Here is a 23,828-nt window from a genome sequence, read left to right as displayed (position 1 = left end):
CTCCGCTAACGAAAATAGCTCCAAACAAAGCCACTGACAGCCTGTCTGGAATGCTCTGACAAAAGACAAGAGGAGTAATATAAAAAGTGAAGTGTCAGTACTGTTATACTAAGGCCACGTCCACACTAATCCATTTCATTTGACAACCGTTTTCAGTTTCCTAATGTCATCGTTTTCCAAAGTATGCGCTACTAGAGAGCTTTTTTTTCCAAGCCTGAAATGTTTTGAAAGTTAGTTTTTTTGTGGAGGAAAATGCTGTTCCACTGTGGATTAGTCCACACTAATCCATTTAAGTTTGAAACTATCTTTTTTGTTTCCTAACATCATTGTTTTCTGTTTTCAGTTTTCTAACGTCACCGTTTTCCAGAGTATATGTTATGGAGAGCATTTTCGAGAGCAGAATCAATGTGTTTCCAAATGAAAAGATATTAGTGTCGATATGGCATCTTATCCGTTTAAGTTTTCAGTTTCCTAAAGTCACCTTTCTCCAGAATAAGAGATTCTGGAGAGCATTTTCGAAGGTCTGCTTTCCATGACGAAAACACTGTAAAGGCAACAAAATCGGTTTGTTTTAAAACTCTGCTTTCAGTTTCCTAATGTCATCCTTTTCTGTTTTCATTTTACTTATGTTACCATTTTCCAGAGTATACGGTTATGAAAATGTTTTTTGAAAGTCTCTGTTTTTTCAGTGGAAGAAAATGCTGTTCCAGTGTGGTTGAGAGGTGTAAAGTTGTAAAATCAACGTGTCTTCAAACTAAAACATGTTATTGTGGACATGGCCTTGGTAGCGTTGTTATGGTACCAAAATTTCAGTAGTCCGTACCAATACCAGTGAAATTTCACGGTACTCGAGACCATTTTCGGTTACCAAAGCAAAACACAAAAACAGGTTACTGAACAACACTCTTTTAATAACAAAAATATGCCATTGAGCAACACTTTAAGTTAAATATATTATATTTGAATTATAACAAAACTGTACAATGTATGCTTAAAGCATTTTTGAACACTTATATAAGATTTGCTTCAACTTTTGCAACTTTTACTACAAGTTTTTACCAAGTACTAAAATAAACAAGCATACAATAGAATTAATAAAAAACTATTTCCAAACTAATGTGCAAAGTGCTCTCATATTAATAAAGCTGCATATTGCCAATTTTCTTCAAAAGTGAAAGAAATGCACAGTGACATATATTATAATTACATAAGTTGTGAGCCATCACATTCCAATCTAGCTGCATTAAGTGCCCGCGCTCGAGGGATGAGCGTCCCCGAGGCAGAGTCTCTCTCAGCCGGGTGCAGTTTCAATCTCTCCCCCTTAGATCAGGACATTCGCGCAACTCATAGAAGAGGCACCGACCACACAGAGAAATGCCAGTTTCTGAGTTTATAGTTATTAACATGATCTGCTTCTGTATTATTTGAACTTTAATTAAGCTATAACGCATTAAATATAACTGCATTTAAGATGTAATGCCGGGATATTTCCTTTAAAGAGCTCCGGCTCCACTTATTCCACAACGAGAGGGCTTCTGAATTGACTTATTTACATTTTTTTAGAATTCCCTAATACTTTGGAATCTACATAAGATGAAGCTGTGAAAGTTTAGAGTGCATCTGGACTGTGATCTGTGTAATTATTCATCTCCTCAGTCAGGCGTGATCTGCAGTGCTACTCTTGCGCTTCATCATTACAGTTTAATGTGATTTCATGTTACGTTAAATGAGATCAAACGACTATTCGACAACAAATATTTGTCAAAAACGGTTTATTTTTGACGTTGTCGATAATGTCGACTAATCGTTTCAGCCCTAATGCAAATGATAATATGCTTTTAAACTCACCTGCTTTAGTTGCTTGTATAAATCCCAGTGTCTGTCTTTCAGGTGCTTTATTATCTATGATGTTTCCCTTTTCATCAGCCTCAAATCCAAAGAATTTCCAAACCTGGCTTTTTCCACTTTTTCGGCAAGATTCAGTTGAGCCTCCGCAGAAGCAGCTACTTTGCTTGTAGCCATCTTTTGCTTGTTGTGAGCGTTTGAAAATTCCGACTCTGCATGGGTACCAGGTTGACCCGGTACTCTGTACTCCGGTACCTTCAGAAATTCTGGTATCGTAAAAAAAATGTTGACGGTATTTTTGACAACACTAGGCCTATGTATCAGCACTCTTGCAATGCTTCTTGTTCAATCAGATTAGAGGACTGGAACTAACCGATGTATAAATTAAACTATCCTACAGACATTGATGCCCCAACCAATCTGATCACCAGGGAGGTGACAGAGAACTCTGCAACTGTGACATGGGATGGTGTTCAGGCTGAGATTGATGGCTATATTCTGACCTATAGCTCTGCTGATGGCACCAGCCAAGAGGTGAAAGTGGGAGCAGATGCTATCTCATACCAGCTGACCTCTCTGAAGCCAGGTGTCCTGTACACAGTTTACCTCTGGGCTTATAAGGGGTCTCAATCAAGCAGGAAGAGCATGACTGAGGCCGAGACGGGTAAGCTGTTCACCTTCTGGATGAGGATGTTGGGCTTTTCCCTCACTGTTTTTATTTCCTCATCTCAAGTGTTTACTCAAGGGATCCTACCACTATGCTTTGAGCTGTCTAGCATTTCAATTGATGGAAGAGTGGCATTCTCATTCTTATATGTTCATTGTTTTCCCCATGAATTTCCTTCTAAGCTTGAATTTATTTATTTTGAAAGTGATTTGCTTCTTTCTGACAATGCAATCTTAACAAGCCTTTTTTCAGCATCCCTATTGTAAAAACCAACCAACCAAACAAACAAACAAACAACAACAACAAAAAACAGCGTAATCAAGTTTGCTGGTCCTAACTGGTTTAACATGGTCTAGATAGTCTCCCAGACTGACCAGCTGACAAGTCCACAAACTCATCTAAAACCAGCAAACCTGACCAGCCTGACTGGAACTGCTTGTCTAGGAGAACAGCTAAGACCAGCAAACCAACTTAGTGTTTAAGCTGTTTGTGTTTTCAGCAGAGATACAGTCACTGCAGAAAATAAATAGATGACAAAGAATGTAAGTCACATGGTAAATGGTCTGCACTTATATAGCACCTTTTTAACCTTAGCGTTATTCAAATGCTTTACATTGCGTCTCATTCACCCATTCACACACACATTCATACACCAATGATGGCAGAGCTGCCATGCAAGGCACTAGACTGCCATTGGAAGTAATTTGGTGTTCAGTGTCTTGCCCAAGGACACTTCGGCACGTGGAGTCATGTGGGCCGGGAATCAAACGGCCAACCCTGCGATTAGTGGCCGACCCGCTCTACCACCTGAGCCGCCCCTACATTAAATCTCTATTGTATTGCAATTTGACCATATGAGTAATGTCTACAGTCTATTGTAACTGGAGTTATGATGTTGGCTAGTGTCTTCAGTCCCCGAATTTGTGGGGATTGTTTTTTATGTTTTTTATTTCCATATTATTGCCAGCCCTGTAATCAGGAGATGTCTCCACAGAATGTCAAGTTAGTGAGTAACAGAGATACATAGAGGTATTTCTCTTGCAAATGCGGCTTTAGACGATAAACCAGATGGTCTAAATACATTACCAGCTGATGGTCAGAGACAGAAAACACAACCTAAACAGAAGCACTTGGATATATAACAATCCTATCCATGCGTATCCTCTGTTAGGTTACCATGAACATTTTTGACTGTCCACATTACAGTGTCTGAATAGCACTATTAGTATTAGAACTATAGTGTAAGCCTCATTGTGCATTTCTCTTGTGTAATTACATTGTGGAGAATGTATGCATTTATCTGTGGGGTGTTTGAGGTAACAGAAGAGACAAAGTATAAAAAAACTTACTCATAACCTCAAATTGCAGAATGCTTCACAGATAGTATTATTTGTATTTCACAATCTGAAGTTCTTCAAGATTTGTACCGCTTGTGTCACCTCAAAGACTTGTAATAATAACATATGTGTCTGTCAATATATGTGGGGAGATCTATGGAATATTTGAGACTTCACTTAATGAAAAGCGGGAACCAAAATTTTAGATTAGCCTTGATAAATTAAACAAAACAAATAACTATTTTTTTTAAGAAAACTAATGTGGTTGAGCTATAGGGCCTAAATGTTAAGGCAAAACCACTTACAGGTACATAGTACTACACAATATTTATTAGTTAATACTAAAAGTGAAACTATAATGCAAAACAATTTGCAGACGAATGACCCATTCACAAGATAGGTGAATCATCGTCATTAGCGCATTCACAGCTTTACAATAGGTGACAATAATCAACAAGCAATTTCACTCCGGTATGGTAGGTGGCGCAAAGCACCTTTCAGCTAGTCTGCCCTGCGCTCATTATGGATGAGAAGAAGAACTACTTCACAAATTCAATTGTAAACAACTGTGTAATCACAATTAGGGCTGGGTGATATATAGAATATTAACAATATAATCAAGATAATTTTACTGACTATGTAAAATTGATCAATATCGTGAATATCGCGAAGATTTTAATGTGCTTTCATTTGGCCATTAAGTTTCATAAAGAGTGCAACAGTAGACTAATTTCACAATGCTTCAAGGCAGCACAATTAAACAAAATATCATCAAAATGGCAAGTTGGTCATATGTGATTATTAACCTACAAAAGACTGTGATATAAGACAGATAAATATGACCAGTTGATAAACCAGATGGTCTAAGTACATTACCAGCTCACAGTCAGAGTCAGAAAACACAACCTAAACAGAAGCACTTGGGTATATAACAATCCTATCCATGCATATCCTCTGTTAGGTTACCATGACCATTTTTGACTGTCCACATTACAGTGTCTGAATAGCATTAGAAGTATTAGAAATCTTTAACTACAGTGTAAGCCTCATTGTGCATTTCTCTTGTGTAATTACATTGTGGAGAATGTATGCACTTATCTGTGGGGTTTTTGAGGGAACAGAAGTGACAAAGTGTAAAAAAAACTTTTTTGTGTGTAATTCAGAACAAACCAGTGATGCGCATTGTGAAATCAAAGTAATGCAGGTTCAAGCATTCATTCAATTCCAAACATTAGATTTGGAAATTAGATTACAAATTATTATACAAATCCACAAATGTGGCACAGAATAATAGAAAAGAAGGAGATTACAACATTTCAGGAAATGCAGAACATTTGTAAACTGTAAAATACACACTGCCTTTTCTGTGTCACAATAAAAGCTCCTTGTGAAGTTGAAGTAAATATGACAGGACGTATGGTGTCAAAATAAAAGCCCCCAGTTGACAGTGAAGTAAACAGGACATAAATATATTACTTTTGTATAACACAAATCTAATAATCGGAATAATAATGATAATTCAGCATTATATTTTAATAATCAAACTGACATGTTCCACAGTAATAATTTTGTATTATGCAATGTTCAACTGGGTTGAAATTGAATTTAATTCTTCCTTGTGTTTATTTAATGAAAAACAAATTATTCGATTTTTAGTTCATGTCTTTAAAATATTTTAATGTTTGGATGAAATGATGGTTCCTCTGATAAAAAAAAATCAATAAATAAAAAGAAAACACACATTTGAGCAATTTTAGAGCAAATACATAATTATTGAGATATACGTATATTGAATATCGTCAATAGGCTGAAAAATATCGAGATATAATTTTTTTAAGACGTAACGCCCAGCCCTAATCACAGTACGAAAGACAAGCAAGCGAGTTCTCCAGCAAGCCATTTGAAAAATAAAACACAACTCTCTACAAGCTACATCAGTATTGACGAGATTAGAGTAGTTTATTGATTTCCTTAACATGAAGGAAAAATTCAAGACACACTCAAAAACTGTTGCAATTCACCTGCATATATGCCACTGCCACGCATACTGTATATATAGTGTTTGTGTCATGTTTTGTTTAAAATCACTAATGCACACACATAATGACTATTAAAACAAAAGCTGTCAATTGAAACAATACTGACTGTGACTTAATGCCACATACACTACTTGTATTATACATTTGCTCAAACCCTGGATGTTACGAACTAAATGAGAAGACATCTAAATGCTCCAAGAGTCTATACAATAAAGACCAATATAATAAAACACAATATAATCCACAATAAAACACAAATAATAATAAAAACACTCGAGATCCGTAAAAGTTTTTACTAAAAAAGTGATACAAAGGCTAAGATGGCGCAATAGTTATTATATTACAGATATAAGAAAACTCATGTAAGATCCCTCATAACACATCATCCAGAAGTCTAATTGATGTGTGTTTATAATTTGGAATGTTTTAAAATCAGATCTTTTTAAGAAGTTTAGCAGATGTTAACTAGATTGTGATGCTTTATAGATGAAAAAATATCTAAAACAGACATTTCAGAGATGTATATGTGCTAACTAGGATTAAATGCAAATGCCAAAAAATGCAGCATTATAGAATACAATCCACAAAAGATCAGAGTTTTTTTTAAAGGGGATGAAAGGCATTGATGCAGGAATATCATTTACATGTTAAAATAAACCCATACAAAAAAAAAAAAAAAAAAATACAAAAATGTTTAAATTTTTAAGGCATTTGATGCAAATGAAATACATGGTTTGTGATTTCTTCCTTGAGCTACTTCAGCATTAAATATAGGTGGTCAAAACAGCACTGGTTTTGGTAACTGCAGCGATACCTGACATTTGATCTAAAGCTCATATTTTATTGATCAGAGCAATTTCCATCGTGGGGTGAAAAAAAAGAAAATTGACACACTCACAGTAAAAAAAACTCGCTTTTATGGCTCAAATGTTTGCGCTAGGTATGAAAGGCTTCATAGGAATCCATTGATTCTAGTAAAAAAAAAATTTACATTTGATGTGCAAAGGCCTTAAAATTGCATATAAGAGTAGTAGCATCTCTGTTAATTGGTCAATAATGGCAATTAGTTTAGCTAATTAGCTCAATAACCAATTAGTTGTGAAACATTAAATTGTTACTATAGCTTGCTTATAGTATTTAGACCACAATATTGAGCAAATATAGATGCTAAATTAATACCAATAGCACTCGCTGAGCATATTTGTCTACCTGTCTAGCCTAAATCGTTGATGACTTGTCATTCTGTCATGAATGCTGCGTGATTACTTAAAAAGGTCTGCTTTTCCACAGCTGTGGTACTTGCTTTACATTTTGGTCAGTACTCAGGCCCTTACAGTCATCACTATTTTTACTGTCATTGATGTGATTGTTATCGTGATTATCATAAATAGTCAACAATCAAACTCTTTATTGTTATTATACAGGTACAACGAGATTAGTTAGATCACATTTTAACAGTAAGGTTGGCATATATATGAATTTACAAGAAAAATATTCACAGCATAAAAATTATACATATTAAATGCATAAACCTTGTTTTTAAGTATGCTATTGTAGAACATCTTGTTAATTCATTATAGTATTATTTTTTACTCTGCCTCTGTGGTTTAGTGATGAATTGGAATGCCCCGACACAACATCCTGGCTGATTTAATCAAGCTGTTGAGAACTAATTTGAGAAAATTGCACTTTTCATAAGCACATCACATTTCCAAATTTCTATTAAAGTTATTAACTTTTTTTTAAATATCACAGAAAAAAAAAACGATATTGATCCAAGAGGGAAATATGTTATAGGAAAAAAAATGTATTTGCTCTTAACAGCTTTGATACATAGCCAGTTGTATTAATATAAGATGTTAGACATAGTATTAAATAGATAAACTGTCAACTTTCCTGGTTTAGCGATACATTTATTTACATGGACATGCATCATCTTATATCTCCCCAGATTCACTGTCCATACATGCATGGCTTTTTTGCAGTAATATTGGTGCTTTTATAAATTACTTTTTAGACATAGACGCTCCTACTAACCTCATGGCCAAAGAGGTGACAGAGGACACAGCAAGGGTGATATGGGACAAGGTGCAGGCACACGTTGATGGATACATGCTGAGCTACAGCTCTATTGATGGCTCCAGCCAGGAGGTTCAAGTGGGAATTGACAGCACCTCCTACAGTTTCCTTGGTTTGAAGCCAGGGGTTGTCTACACAATCTATGTGTGGGCTGTCAAGGGCCTGCGCTCTAGCAAAAAGAGCTCTACGGATGCAGAAACAGGTTTCTGAATCGTATCTCCCTGAGCACATGCAAACTAACACAGGAGTTCTCTTTTTTAACAGTTTATCTGTTTAAAGAAATAAGGCTGTAAATATTTCTGTTCATTCAAAGGTGAATTTTTACAATTCACATCAACAAAAAATGTAAAACCTATGTGTTGTCTTGTTTAGCGACTTTTCACAATTAGCATAACATTTGATCCACTTTGAGGCTTATTGTATTCTGGCTGAGAACTGCCCTTTTAAGCGAGAAAGTAAAACAACCAATTACAGTTTGTTCGTCCTTAACGTTTAGGTAAAATATCTCTAATTTTATTGTTATTAAGTGCCCCAAACTAGTTAGACCTTAAGAAAAGGTTAAGAAAAATGCAACTATATGAAAACGACCCATGTCAGCACATACATCATGTCTCAAACTTCATATATTGTGAATAATAATAGTAATATATAAGCTATAAAAAGCTTAGTTTGGTAAATATTACAAATAGAGCATTGTAACGGTGCCAAGTCTCCTTCATTTCAAAATAAGAGTCCATGGTGTATTTCAGGCTTTTTTGTATTAAAAGTCCCCCAGTGTGCACCCAATCTTCTTATTTTATTTTTTCTTGGGATGTTGGTTAAAAAATCAACTAAATCTGGGATATTATTTATTTTGTACTTTGGCCTGTATGCCGACTAAGAAAATATGAATGCATTTTTAAAAACTATCGGCCGATTAATCTGTAATCGACCTTTTCCACTACCTTAGTTATTAATAGGCAAAATCTACTATCTGTCTCTACCCCAAACACAACAGAATATATTTCAAATATTTGATAGAACAGACGTTTAAACCTCACCGAATCCAACAATTACATTGTCCTCTGATGCACTACTTTATAGGGGTCTGGTACTTAGTAAACATTATTCCCAGAAATTGCATAAAGCCAGACAATCAAATTGAGGCTTGCTAATTTGAGAAAGCACTTATTTTGCCTATAATTGTGAGCAATATGAATCACACAGCCCATGAGCAGTCCATGGTCATGCCATCTGTGCCTGAAATTGTTCTTTGCATAAGCTAATTTGTTCCGATGAGCAGAATAATAATGATGCTCATTCACATTTGACTTGTCCTATGGGAAAAAATGACACTCCCTTAATTCCAGTGATTTAGAGAACTTGTGCTCTACTCGTACATGCAGCCTTATGTTTCAACAGACAAACTGTCCAGTTCTGCATGGCTCTAATGTAGAAATGTCCATTAAAAGTGATGTGTGTAATCTTGAATTATGTTCAGCTGTATTATAGGCAGTGTGGGTGTATTCGATTACAAAGTAATTAGTTACTACAATCTAATTACTTTTAAGATATGAACAATGGAATATATTTGCAATTCCATTTGGTGCCAATAGTGGCACAGAAATTACACACTGCACCTTTAACCCAATGTGTAAATGTCTTTTAAGAATGACGTATTCCTACTAACCCCTTGACCAGAGAAGTGTGAACATCAATGGGTACAGTACAGGCAAAGCTTCGGTACTGTTGATGCTCTGGACATTTGACTAGAAGTAAACAGCACCACCTACAGGTTCACTAGTCTAAGTCCAGGAGTCATCTACTGTCTTGAATACAGATGTCTCTTGTCTGTTTAATTAAAGGTGCTGTATACTACCTGTCTTATATCACTGAAATAGGTGTCCTAGGTCTAATTCATTGTCTAGTGGAAGTTAACAAATGGATACAGCACCTTTAAATCACGACAAAACAAAAAGTATCTTTTATCTGAAATTTCAGAAAAGAAAATGGAGGTAGACCAATTTTCTTTCATCCTCACTAATACCTTTTCGTCCTTCATGCTTACAACACATACATATAACACATTAACCTTTTTGTACAAATGGCTTTTTAGAAATAGATGCTCCTACTAACTTCTTAACCAGAGAGGTGACGGAGGACTCTGCATTGGTGACGTGGGACAAGGTGGAAGCAGACATTGATCGCTACATGCTGAGCTACAGCTCTATTGATGGATCCAGTCAGGAGGTTCAAGTAGGAGCTGACAGCACCTCCTACAATTTCACTGGTCTGAGGCCGGGAATTGTCTACACAGTCTACGCCTGGGCTGTGAAAGGCTCTCGCTCTAGCAGAAAAGCCTCAACTGAAGCTGAAACAGGTTATCTGATTCAAGCAGGCAGTGTGGCTCTGTGCTCGTGCTTTCTACTTCTGCTTCCAAATGCCAAATGAAGCATGACAAAGGTCTTTGCCAATGTCTTTACTCAGGAGATAACTTAATTAAATCTGCAAATAGAGCTTGAAGGAATAGTTCACCCAAAAAAGAAAAATTCTGTCATATTTGCTCAACCTTACCCTGATGTCATTTCAAAACCACATACTGTTATTTATTATGGCACAACGACAGCTTATTCTTGTTTAAAGCATTGATTAAAAGCTCAGAAAAAGACAAAAAACACCATAATAACAGCATAAAAGTTAGGAACATGGTAAGCAAATAATGACAGAATTTTCATTTTTCAGTAAACTATACATTTAAAGTGGAAGTATAAATTCACTATGCATTAACTGGAACATTAAACCTCATAGTTTTAAGGACAGATTTATATTAATCCATGAATGTTTGCATAAATCAGTAAGATTGAGTATTGCCACATTCAGATTATTTCCAAACAAGTTAATCACACGTTCCACACAAATTCCATTTGACTGAACCCTCTGTTTGTTGATCCTCAGAGATTGATGCACCCAAAAATCTCAAAGCCATTGACGTTCAGACGCAAACCTCTACTATAACATGGAAAGCTCCTCAAGCTAAAATCGATGGCTACATCCTGACTTACAGGCCCGAGGATGGCAGCATGCAGGTTTGTTCAACATACAATTTAAAGGGATAGTTCACACAAAAATTAAAATTATCTCATAATTTACTCATCCTCATACCATCCCATATATGATAGCTTTGTATGTCCTCACAATGCAAGTGCATGGTGCCAAAATGCGTATGCTCCAAAAAGCACATAAATACAGCATAAAATTAATCTATAAAACTCCAGTGGTTAAATCCATATCTTCAGAAGAGATATGATAGGTGTGTGTGAGAAACTGATAATTATTCAAGTCCTTTTTTAATATAAATTCTCCTCCCTGCCCAGTAGATTGTGATATACATAAAGAATGTAAATTGCCACAAATAAAAAGAAGAATGTGAAAGTGAAATTGGAGATTGATAGTTATTCTTTTTAGATCCTTTTTCTATTTTTGTATTGCTGTTAGTTTCTAGGCTACATGTGGAATTGTGGATACATTGAATTCTAAATTTGTTGTTTTTGTGTCATAGGCTGTAGAAAAAACTTTGACTACAGGAGAGAATAGATTTGCTCTCTCTGGCCTTGCAATGGGAAGAAAGTACATTGTCAACCTTATTGCCTACAGGGGTACAAAGAGGAGTAGGTTGGTGGAGGTAACATTTAGTACAGGTAATGTATGCTGATTAGTGTCTATATAAACCAAAACTTTTATAGTTCTATGCTGATAAACTTCTATCCATATCCCTAATTGCTTCATTCATTTTAAACAATATCATACAAGCAAGAATGCTGTTGTTCAGGTGTCAGAAATGAACTTTTCCATTAGGGGGCAATATTTGCCCCTGGAATTGATTTTAACCAGCATTTAAATTTTTTTTAAGGGCATATTTTTTTCTAATCACATAAAAATATACTACTTCATACTTCTATATAATATATTATATACATTTATACATTTATTTACAAATGCTCATTGTAATAATTACACTGAGAATGTATTACCTAAAAAATAAATCAACATGAACTCAATATGTATAAGAGAAAAATATTAAGAACTACATAAGATGTTAGTGATACATTCATAACAGGTACAGAATATTTTGAATTTCAGGGGCATTTTTGTAACTTTTTTTTTTGGTCACTCATTTCTGACCCCCTGTTGTTCTCAACATCTTTGCTGAAATTCTGACCACCGATAGTGCGACTGCGAGTGTGATGTTCCTTTTATACTTTAAAAAGTTCAACAACAACAAAATAATAATAATAATAATAATAATAATAATAATAATAATAGGCTACTGAAAAGCTTAAAAAATTGGCCAGTTAATTCTCAGTTAAACTAGCTCTCAGCGGTTCTCACATTAGTGGTGTTTCATTTGTAAAATAATCAGTGTTTTTGAACAAATCTTTTATGTGAATTAATTGTTCTTGCACACTTCCATTGTTTTGTTTGAAGAACGACTCATGTTTTTAATAAATCAGTTGAGCCAATGACTCCAAAATAGCACTAATAATATAAACATTTCTCATTTGACGTGAAAAAAATTGATATACAGAAATGTTAACTAAACACATCAGTAAAATAAATCTAAATGAACAATGAATCGAAGTCTCCTACCACTGTTTGGAAAGCCACAAACACATACAAGCTGCGTGATACAAATAGTGCTGTTGTACTACTAAACTTCGGCACTCTTCTGACACAGCTTGGCCAATCAGATTTGAGGACCGGTGCTAAGTTATATTAATTTGTATAAATAACAGTACTCTCCTCCAATTGTATCAGCATATCACCAAATTCTGTATTTTGTTTTTATTAATTGTGTGTGTGTCTAATATGCTTTATTGAAATCAAGTTTCTCAAACCATTTATTGTATTGTATTTTATAGTGGGTCTGGCCTATCAGTTCCCAATGGACTGCATTCAGATTCTAAAGAATGGAAACATGGAGAGCGGAGTGTATACAATCTACATTAATAACAACCATAGCAGAAGCATTCAGGTGTACTGTGACATGACAACTGATGGTGGGGGCTGGATTGTGAGTATGCCATTATTATTTTTTCCTTGAAAATATTTAATTATGAGATGACTTCACAAAATGGAAGGCATGGTGTTGTTTATAAAGAGAGTAATTTAGTTTGTTTAGTTTTCATTTTGTATCTACAGTATGAGATTATTATTTCTGATAACTTATTCCTTTTACTAACTACAGGTGTTCCAGAGACGAAACACTGGCAAATTAGATTTCACGAAGCGCTGGAGGGAGTATATTAAAGGCTTTGGAGAGCTGACAGATGAATTTTGGCTTGGTATTTCCAAAAAAGATGTTACATAATATGCTTATTGAAATGTTTAAAGGGATAGTTCATCAAAAAAAAAAATTATAATTCATAATTTATTCACCCTCATGTTGTTCCAAACCCATATAACTTTCTTTCTTAAGTGCAACACACCTAATGAATATTGTGGTCCATCTTATGAATACAGTGTATTGGATAGTGTGCAATTTTAAAACTTTAAAAAGACTCAAAAGTATCATAAAAAATGGTCAATGTGACCCATCTGTCATAATCCAAGTCTTACAATGATGTACAATAGATTTTTGAATGCAAGAACTCATGCAGGTTTACAGAGGTGGGTAGAAACGTGATACATTTAATCCATTAAATTTACTTGAGTAACTTTTTGGTAAAATATTTACTTTTAGAGTATGTTTAAAAGTGGGTACTTTTTAATCTCACGCAAGTAAATTTCTTAACTTTTACTTCGTTACAATGGGCAGCATTCCTGTCCTTACATTACAGGGTTTAATTTTAGTTAACCATAGCCAGTTACGGCATGCCCGGAGACGTTGGGAGAAAGCAAATGGGCGGGCGGTCTTCCCCAGCTTCAGTGACCGGAACGCTGGCGATACTGTTCCGGGCTATGACCCACACACTGCAGGATAGCCTTTTTCAGATCATCATAGGCCAGAAGGTTAGCCGTAGACAACTATTGGGCAGCAAGCTGGGCTTCCCCGGACAGTAATGGGAGGAGCCTGGCCGCCAAACAAATCAAATTTACTTCTACTTGAATAATAATTTTTTTAAGTAATTGTTCTTTTACTTGAGTACAGTTTTTGGCTACTCTACCCACCTCTACAGGTTTGGAACGACAACGTGGGTGAGCATATTAAGACACAATTTTTATTTTTGGGTGAACTTTTTCTTTAACTTTCCCATGCCTGCTGAAAAGACCAGTATTGCTGGTCATCAGGTTATGTTTTGATGTTTTGAGTGCTGGTCCCTCAGCATGGGATGCTGGTGTGCTGGTGTCTGCACCAGACTTTTAAGATATCTTATCTAGCTTCATTAGAAATACCATGCTGGTCAGCCAGCTTCACCAGCACCAAACCAGCACTAACTAGCCTAGACCATCATGGGAAATTGTTTGCTGTTTAAGATGGCCTTTTTTTTTTAGCAGGAACGTGTCTTTGGTTCATCCTAAATCTAGATATGAATTTGAGCTGCACTTATACTTTTGTCTTGCATTGACCAGGCTTGGAGAAGATTCATGAGCTGACCAATACTCCTATACAGTACGAGGTGCGTTTCGATCTAGGCTTGGGATCAGAGCGGGTATACGCAGTCTATGATAACTTCAAATTAGCACCTGTCAAACAGAAATATAAACTTACCATTGGCAACTACAAAGGAAATGCTGGTAAGTTTGATTATGTAATTATGTAATCTGTTGTACCAAGTTAAGCAAAGTCATGTAAATAATAATGACCAATTCTTCACAGGTGATGCCATGACATACCATCAGGGAGGGTCTTTCTCCACAATTGATTCAGACAATGACATTGCACTTGGAAACTGTGCTTTTACTCACCAAGGTGCCTGGTGGTATAAGAACTGCCATCTGGCCAATCTTAATGGCAAATTCGGTGACAACAGACACAGCATGGTGAGTTCCAGAGATTTTTCTTAAAGAGCAAACTGTGATATTTTGAAAAGGACTTGCTTTAGAGAGTGTTGCAACTTGGTCACTAAATAAGGAGATATGCTGTTTGGAATATCATATTCCCATACTACTCTACTATTACTGCCATATCTGTAAATGGCAGAAATAGTAAGAGTAGTATGGGAGAATGCTAATCTGAACTTAGTCTCTGTCTTTCAGATGTAGTTTATTTTGTGTAAACGAGATATACAGTAATAACCAGCAGAGGGAGCTCTCAAATTGCAACACTCTGAGGAGAATTCAAAAGAAAAGCAGTACCCTGAATCTATCAGATCTTATAATTCCTCAATTCAGACAATATTTTAAGGCTGGTTGGAGATTTCTGTTTCCATTAGAATCCCTCTTTCGTTCTTTGAGGTGAACAGGTATTTTAAAATACTTTTCATGAGGAGAACAAAAAAGGGTTGAAAATGTTTTCCTCTAAACTAATTTCAAAGCTTAAGTGTTAGGGGGGTTCACATGTTGAAAAAGTAAGATCAACTTTTTAAATATATTTACCTTTGTCATTTTTTACATAAGTATCTGACAATTTCAGTGTTAAAAGTAATACAAAATAAATATTCTCATCCAAATGTTGTGCCAGACCGAAAGGATTTTATTTCTTCTGTGGGAAGATAGAAGTATTACAATAAAAGTAATTGATACAACTCATGCACTATATTCCAAGTTCTCTGAAGTGATATGATGTGATAGACCATAATTTAAAGGAATATTCCTTGTTTGATAAAAGTTAAGCTCAGTCGACAGCATTTGTGGCATAATGTTGATTATCACAATAAATTATTTTAACTTATCCCATCCTATCTTGAACAATAAATAAAAAATCAAGGTTACAATGAGGCACATACAATGGAAGTGATTGGGGCCAATTTTTGGAGTGTTTAAAGGCCAAAATGTGAACCTTGTAATTTTATAAAAACATTAATTCTTCTGTTCAGTTTTTTTAATTTTTTTGAGCTGTAAAGTTCTTTAAATCGTGATAATTTTAGTCACTTTAGGGTTTAGGGTTTGTTGACATTATATTGTATATATATATATATATATATATATATATATATATATATATATATATTTCAACAATTTCTGAAATCCTGGCATACTCAGCAGGTAAATAACCACCCAATTTTACCTGAAAAACATTCTGTTGGAGATTGTAACCAATGATTGGCAGGCCTATGATGAAAGAGTAACTGAATAATTAAAAATTTGCACAAATTCCTGATTGTGTCTTCCAGGGGGTAAATTGGGAACCATGGAAGGGGCACCTGCAGTCTCTTGACTTCGCTGAAATTAAGATCCGACCAGTGGGGACAGCAAGCAGACAAAAGAGGTCACTTAAGAGGAGGGTAGCTGTGTACTAGCAATCACTTGACAAAACAAATGACAAATTTTGTAATAGAACCAAACATTCTTGACTTTAAAACAAGTCAACTAACAGAACAGTTTGGAATTTGTCTTCATATCAGGAATGCCTCTTAATGCTGCAGATTCAATGTTGTGTAATGTATTTTTATCACGTTACAAAAGATTATGTTATACCGTACTTCTTTAATTTAGTATATACACACTGTATATGAAAGGAAACAAAAAACAATTTATGTAGCATGACTGATGTCACAGTGCCATTCCTAACCCAATGATCAAATGTAATTTTTATAGGCCTACATTTAAGTGAAGATATATTATATAATGATCTTTACAGAACTTCTTATTTTTTATTTTAATACACAGTGTTTTGTACCAAAAGATATACTGTATAATTCAAAAGTCAAAAGTTCAATATTTTGAATTGCCATTTTTTCCCATCGTAATAATTGACAGTTAGCATACTGTAGATTCAAATGTCATGCATAAAAATATGTTTTATAATATAAGTCAAGCTACAATGTCTTCCATCTGGATTTGTACTGTAGTTGTACTGTAATTCCTGACACAGACACAAAATGAAGTGTCACATATTTCACAGAAATAAATTTTCTTGAAATAAAAAGCATTTGGGATTTTCTACATTTAAATGATTTCATTAGAATTGACTGGCTCTACAGCCAAAATGTATCTCTATATGAGAGAATCTAAAAATTACACCATCTTTGTATTGCAACATTTTCAATGCTATTGTGTCAGCAGTGGGTAGATTTCTCAAAATGTTTCACACCACCTCCCCCTGAGTAACCAGAAACAAAAGATTAGGTCATTCCGGGAAAATGACTGTTCTTATACAGGAACTGACATCAGCAGGAGCAGTCCTGTACTGGAACATATACAGGTCTAAGACAGAAAGCCAAACTGGCATACCCTACAACAAACAAAGCTAAATTAAAATTCCTTTAATTTCCTTTAAAAACCTTAAAACCTGAGTACTATAAACTCTAAAAAATATTTTGTTTAATATGACGACCAATATATATCAATAATAATATCATTTATATTTTATTTTATTATTTTAAGTTTCATTTTTAAGATATGATCACAAATAATAATAATAATAATAATAATAATAATAATAATAATAATAATAATAATAATAGGCATTCTTGCTATTTCACCCCATGCATGTAGCACTTGCCATAGATGTGGCTGTCTTGTAAGGCACCTTTCACGCACCGTACAGTCTAGCTGATCCCACATAAGCTCAATGGGGTAAAGATCCATAACACTCTTTTCCAATTATCTGTTGTCCAATGTCTGTGCCCACATTTTTTTTGTTTTTCTGGTTCAAAAGTGGCTTTTTCTTTGCAATTCTTCCCATAAGTCAAGTCAAGTTATTTGTATTTTTATAGCACCTTTCACAACACACATTGTTTCAAAGCAGCTTTACAAAAGATCAGGCATTAACAGAAGATAAAATGGTAATGTCGATAATGTCTGTTTCTAATTCTCCTCATAAGGCCTGCACTCCTGAGTCTTCTCTTTAGTGTTGTACATGAAACTGGTGTTGAGCGGTAGAATTCAATGAAGCTGTCAGCTGAGGGCATGTGAGGCATACTTAACTGATGTACTTATCCTCATGTTTAGTTGTACATCTGGCCTTCCACATCTCTTTCTGTCCTTGTTTGAGCCTGTTGTCCTTTGTCTTTGAAGACTGTAGAGTACACCTTTGTATGAAATCTTCAGTTTTTTGGGAATTTCATGCATTGTATAGCCTTCATTCCTCAAAACAATGATTGACTGATGATTTTCTAGAGCTAGCTGTTTCTTTTTTTTTGTTGCCATTTTTGACCTAATATTGACCTTAAGACATGCCAGTCTGTTGCATAATACTGCAACTCAAAACAAACACAAAGATAATGTTTGAACCAAATAGCTTTCAGTAGTGTTTGATATAATGGCAAGTGATTTTTTAGTACCAAATTAGCAATTTAGTATGATTAATCAAAGATAAGGTGTTGGAGTGATGATTTGATCAAAAATTACTTTTTTCAAAAAGTGATGGTGCTGTTTTTTTTACATCAGTAATGTCCTGACTATATTTTGTGATCAGTTGAATGCGACTTCGGTGAATTAAAGAACCAATTTCCAATCTCTACATTATTCCAAATGTTTGACCGCTGAGGCTATGCATCGTATTGTGAAATTTGTGTATCGTTCCATGCCTTACATATATATAGTATATATATATATATATATATATATATATATATATATATATATATATATATATATATATACATACACACACACATAGTACTGTGCAAATTATTAGGCACTTGTGAAAAATGTTGCATAATGAGGATTTCTTCAAAAATAATGACATAAATAATTTTCATTTATCAATTAACTTCATAAAAAGTCCAGTAAACATAAAAAAGCTAAATCAATATTTGGTGTGAACACTTAGCCTTCAAAACAGCACCAATTCTCCTAAATACACCTAGACACAGTTTTTCTTGGTTATTGGCAGATTGGAAGTTCCAAGCTTCTTGGAGAATTTGCAACAGTTCTTCTATCTATTCAGTCTCAATTGCTTCAGTCTTTTAATTTAATCCCAGAATGACTCGATGTTCAGTGGGGGGCTTTGTGGGGGACATGCCATCTGTTGGGGGCTCCCTGTTCTTCTATTCTATTCTATTTGCAAAATGAATTATTAGAAGTCCAACATTTTATTTCCTGTTGACACACTAAAGCTGAAGATATAAATAACCATCTTAAGACAAATGATTATGAGAAAAATATTATGTGATTAAGTCACATAAGATGTTTCTCATAATCATTTGCCTTAAGATGGTTATATATATATATATTACACATACTCTAAGCTAAACTGTAAAAAAAATAAAAATAAATACTGATTTTCAAACTTATAAACATGTTTTTTGCAAAACCCTGTGGATTCTTCTACTAAAATGTACCAAGTGAATCCTGGATTTCTCTACTCCACTTTGTGTTCAGCCTGCAGCTTAGCTTCCTTCATTTTTCTCCCATTAGTCCATGGCTGGATAACTGTTTTGAATGGGGTTTGTTATATTTCCTTTCTCTGCCCTCCACTTCTGCATTAGTGTGAGCTGAAGCGTGAGACAAAACAAGGTCTGTTTGGGAGGAGCAAGCAGAACTGTGGGTGTGTGCTGGCGGAATCTCAACAATCAGCTGAGTGAGAATTTCCCTTTCAGTCCCCTCCTGATATCTAGGACTGTTATGTGATGAAATACTGCAGCAATATGTTGTGTCCATGTTAGCAAATTGTTCACTAACTCACTGGTTATTTATCCATAGCTACTGAGGATCAGTCACACCTTGCTTTTACCATATTATGGGTCTACAGTATATGTGTGTTTCCCTGCTGGTGAATCTGATACAATATAATAATAATAATAATAATAATAACTTTATTCTTATATAGCGCCTTTAAAGCAGCTTCTCAAGGCGCTTTACATAATAAAACAAGCAAAACAAAAATACATCACAGAAAAAAAAAAAAACAAAAAAAAAAAACAAGATAAAATACAATAAAATAAAAGTCAAATAAAAGCTAGCCTAAAAAAATGCGTTTTCAATAAAGATTTGAAATTACTTAAAGACTGTGCATCTCTAATATTTGAAGGGAGTGCATTCCAAAGTCTAGGAGCATAGGATGAGAAAGCCCTATCCCCTACAGTACGCAACCGAGTCTGTGGGACTGCCAATAGACCAGCTTGTGAAGAGCGTAAATGACGCTTGGGTGTGTATAAAGTTAAAAGCGCAGACAAATACTGCGGTGCCAGACCATGCAGTGCCTTATATGTGAGCATAAGTATTTTAAAATCGACTCGAACTTGACCGGGAGCCAGTGCAAAGACTTTAAAATAGGTGTAATATGCTCATTTCTTCTGATTCCAGTCAAGATCCTAGCAGCAGAATTTTGAACACATTGTAATTTGTTCAGTGTGGTTTTGGAACTCCAGCAAGAAGTGCATTGCAATAGTCAATGCGAGAAAAAACTAAAGTATTGATAAGCCTTTCAGTCACAGAGAGGGATAACATAGAGCCGAAGTCTGGCAATATTTCTGAGATGAAAATAAGAGTTCTTAACAATGTACACGACATGAGAGTCGAAGGACAGACTAGAATCAAATATAACTCCCAAGTTTTTTAACTTAGTCTGTACCTCCAAGTCAGTCCCATCTATGTTCAGAATTAGTGAACCAGCCTTACGAAGCTGATGAGGAGTGCCAATAAGCAAGAACTCAGTCTTATCATTATTTAGACACAAAAAATTTTGAGACATCCATGTTTTTATCTCAGAAATACAGTGTGTTAAAAAAGAACATCCAGATTTTGACCAGGCTTAGAGTGAATATAAATCTGAGTGTCATCTGCATAACAGTGATAATTAAGTCCAAGTGATCTTAGTAGCAGTCCGAGTGGAAAGATGTAAATGCTAAAAAGTAAGGGACCAAGAATTGAACCTTGGGGAACACCCGTACGGACAGAACCAATCTCAGACCGAAAACCATTCATACAAACAAACTGTTTACGATGCGAGAGATAAGATCTAAACCAGGTTAATACAGTCTCAGAAACACCAAAGACATTTTCCAGACGGTTTAGTAGAAGATTGTGATTAACAGTATCAAAAGCGGCACTAAGATCGAGAAGGATAAGAATGGAAAGAGAACCAGAATCTGAGGCTATCAACAGGTCATTGGTGACCTTAACCAAGGCTGTCTCAGTACTATGAAATTTTCGAAAACCAGACTGAAGGGGCTCAAAAGATTATTTACTGAGAGATGACTATGTAGCTGCAAAGCCACAACACGTTCCAAAATTTTTGCCAGAAAAGGAAGATTTGATATAGGGCGATAGTTATTTATGTTATCCAACTCTGCATCACGCTTCTTCGGAACAGGCGTTACAGCAGCAGTTTTCAATGCTGCAGGGACAACACCAGAACACAAAGATTCATTGACAATGCCAAGAACAACTGGACACAATGAATCAAAACAGGATTTAAACAGGCTTGTAGGGAGGGGATCAAGTATGCAATTGGTAACTTTCATACCTGTTACCACCCTAGTAAGCAGCTCAGAGTCAACTTCAGAAAAGATAGTAAAGGATGTGCCATTTACAATGACAATAGTGAGAAACTGAAAGAACTTACCACTAAATGGCTTGAAACGTTTCAAATGAGGGCATTTTCAAATTGAAGGCATGGGGTTTAAAAGTCTGAGACCATTTTGAAAAGCTTTTCACAAAAAGTTATGACTTAGAAATATTTAAAATATATTTTTTAGTTTAAGTCATTAATGAAATGAAATCACATTTATGTCATGTCAATTCCTTTGTACACAAGGTCAGATTTCCTTGCTTCCATTGAAGCACCCAAGATGCACTTAGGAACATTCTCAAATCATGTGGAGAAAATGTGAATCATCAATTTTTCACAAACTTGTGGAGTCCCTGCCAGTTTGAGTACATACTGTCATTAAAGTAAAAGGAGAACATAAAAAATAAATTTGTACCTCTGTAGATGAAACGTTTGAAAAAGAATGTTTCAGCTCTGTGTGTCCTCACAATGCAAGTGAATAGGTACCACAATTTTGAAGGTCCAAAAAGCATATAAAGGCAGCGGTTAAGGACTCCAGGTCTCCAGTTTTTAAATCCATATCTTCAGAAGCAATATGATAGGTGTGGTTAAGAACCAATCATTTTTTTTACAATGAATTCTCTTCTTTCACTTTCACATTCTTCTTTTTGTGTTTTTGGAGATTCACATTCTTTGTGCATATCGCCACCTACTGGGCAGGGAGGAGACTATATAGTAAAAAAGGACTTAAATATTGATCTATTTCTCACCCACACCTATCATATTGCTTCTGAAGATATGGATTTAACCAATGGATTCTTATGCTTTTTGGAGCTTTAAAATTTTAGCACCCATTCACTTGCATTGTGAGGTCCTACAGAGATGAAATACTTTAAAAAAATATGTGTTCTGCAGAAGAAATAAAGTTAAACACATCTGGGATTGCATGATGGTAATTAAATGATTAGACAATTTTCTATCCATTTCTATCCAACTATCCATTTAAAATGAAGAAACATATCCCAATTATGATGCCAGAAAACAGATAAACAAATATAAAAAATACTTTTACTTCATTTTACATTTCCAAAAGAAACAATGCTGAAATAAAAGAAAATATGCATTCTTCACCCTACATCCCAACAGTCAATAAGTAGGGGGAAAAAGTTGCATACAAATGCTGCATACAAACTAACACTCAAAATAATTTAATGCAAAACTGGAGTGATCAAAGCTTTTCTGTCTCACATTTTGGGCTAGTGTGTGGGGAAACAGGACTTGACAGCATCACTGTTCAAACAAATGAGAAATCTCCTCCTTTGATCCAGCTGTACCAGAAAGAAAATCAATACAGGACAAGTATGCTCCAACCTCACTGATTACGCAATGAATTATTCAGCGGCTTTCTTGACCAAAATATGGAAATATATGTTGAGTGAAAAAAACATTTACATGAAATAGAAAATAAATTGTTAAATTATGTGGGTTTATGCATGACTTTATGACTTGCATAATCAGAATGAGTTGAAGTAACAACATAAACATCTAATTATGGCAATGCAACAACTCTGAATCTGAAAGGTTTAGGCAAATCAAGGTTTGTTTATCGGCAAGCCCAATTACACACAACTGTGATAATTGTGTTTCCATTATTCTAAGTTTTGAGCTCAGTACTGTATAATCAGTTTCATTGCATTGTCAATAAAGGTGTTTTACAGGAGACTATGAGACTTGTGGCGTGGAGCCTCTGATTAATTTTGTAATGATCAACTCATTCAGATTGATATACAGTAACCTTCTCTTGCATTATTATAAAATCTGAAAATTCAGGTTTTGTCAGTCGAGTCTTCACAGTAAGGAAGACACTTGATTTTGAAGGTTAAAGCTATTATATAAATAGTTCTGTGGGAATTTATAAATTTATGAAGCTCTCACATTAAATGTATCCTTCAAGTGAAGGACAAGTGGTTGTGACTCACTAAGTGCATCACTCAGAATCTTGTGACATCTTGTTTAAGTTACGTAGCAGGATCTTTGAAAATGCTTCTGTTTATGTGCAGTTTTTACAAATGCTTGAAAATAAAATTATCATTAAAATGAATTGAAAGTACCACCAGAGCACAATTTCTGCCCATTCATTCATTTTTAGATATCACTTTGATACGAAAATTGTATTGGTGCACTCTTTAAATGACTTTCTTTCCTAAGTGAAACACAAAAGGAGATGTTAGACAGAATGCTTGCCTCAGTGCCTATTCACTTTCATTGTATCGAGTTTTTTAATACATTGAAAGTGGTGAATGAGGCTAATATTCTGCCTAGTTTGGAACAACATGAGGATGAGC

At 34.9% G+C, this 23,828-nt stretch overlaps 2 protein-coding genes across 2 annotated transcripts in view; one reads left to right on the top strand and one right to left on the bottom strand.

Annotated features, from left to right (window-relative positions):
* The window catches only part of LOC127648833 (tenascin-N-like), a 42,507-nt gene extending 25,565 nt beyond the window's left edge, over positions 1–16,942 (top strand). The window contains exons 7-16 of the mRNA XM_052133606.1: positions 2,246–2,509; positions 7,906–8,169; positions 10,063–10,326; positions 10,902–11,032; positions 11,506–11,644; positions 12,866–13,017; positions 13,192–13,288; positions 14,517–14,681; positions 14,764–14,927; positions 16,220–16,942. Of these exons, the coding sequence (XP_051989566.1) occupies positions 2,246–2,509; positions 7,906–8,169; positions 10,063–10,326; positions 10,902–11,032; positions 11,506–11,644; positions 12,866–13,017; positions 13,192–13,288; positions 14,517–14,681; positions 14,764–14,927; positions 16,220–16,345 (1,766 nt within the window). The 3' untranslated portion in view covers positions 16,346–16,942. The remainder of the gene's footprint in view (positions 1–2,245; positions 2,510–7,905; positions 8,170–10,062; positions 10,327–10,901; positions 11,033–11,505; positions 11,645–12,865; positions 13,018–13,191; positions 13,289–14,516; positions 14,682–14,763; positions 14,928–16,219) is intronic.
* Positions 1–23,828, bottom strand: part of si:ch211-14a17.10 (nuclear factor 7, ovary) — a 278,448-nt gene that overhangs the window by 75,806 nt on the left and 178,814 nt on the right. The window lies entirely within an intron of this gene.

This window comes from Xyrauchen texanus, chromosome 9 (genome assembly GCF_025860055.1).
Source record: "Xyrauchen texanus isolate HMW12.3.18 chromosome 9, RBS_HiC_50CHRs, whole genome shotgun sequence".
NCBI lineage: Eukaryota > Metazoa > Chordata > Actinopteri > Cypriniformes > Catostomidae > Xyrauchen > Xyrauchen texanus.
The sequence above is the reverse complement of the archived record's forward strand: the minus strand, read 5'-3'. Positions and strand labels throughout refer to the sequence as shown.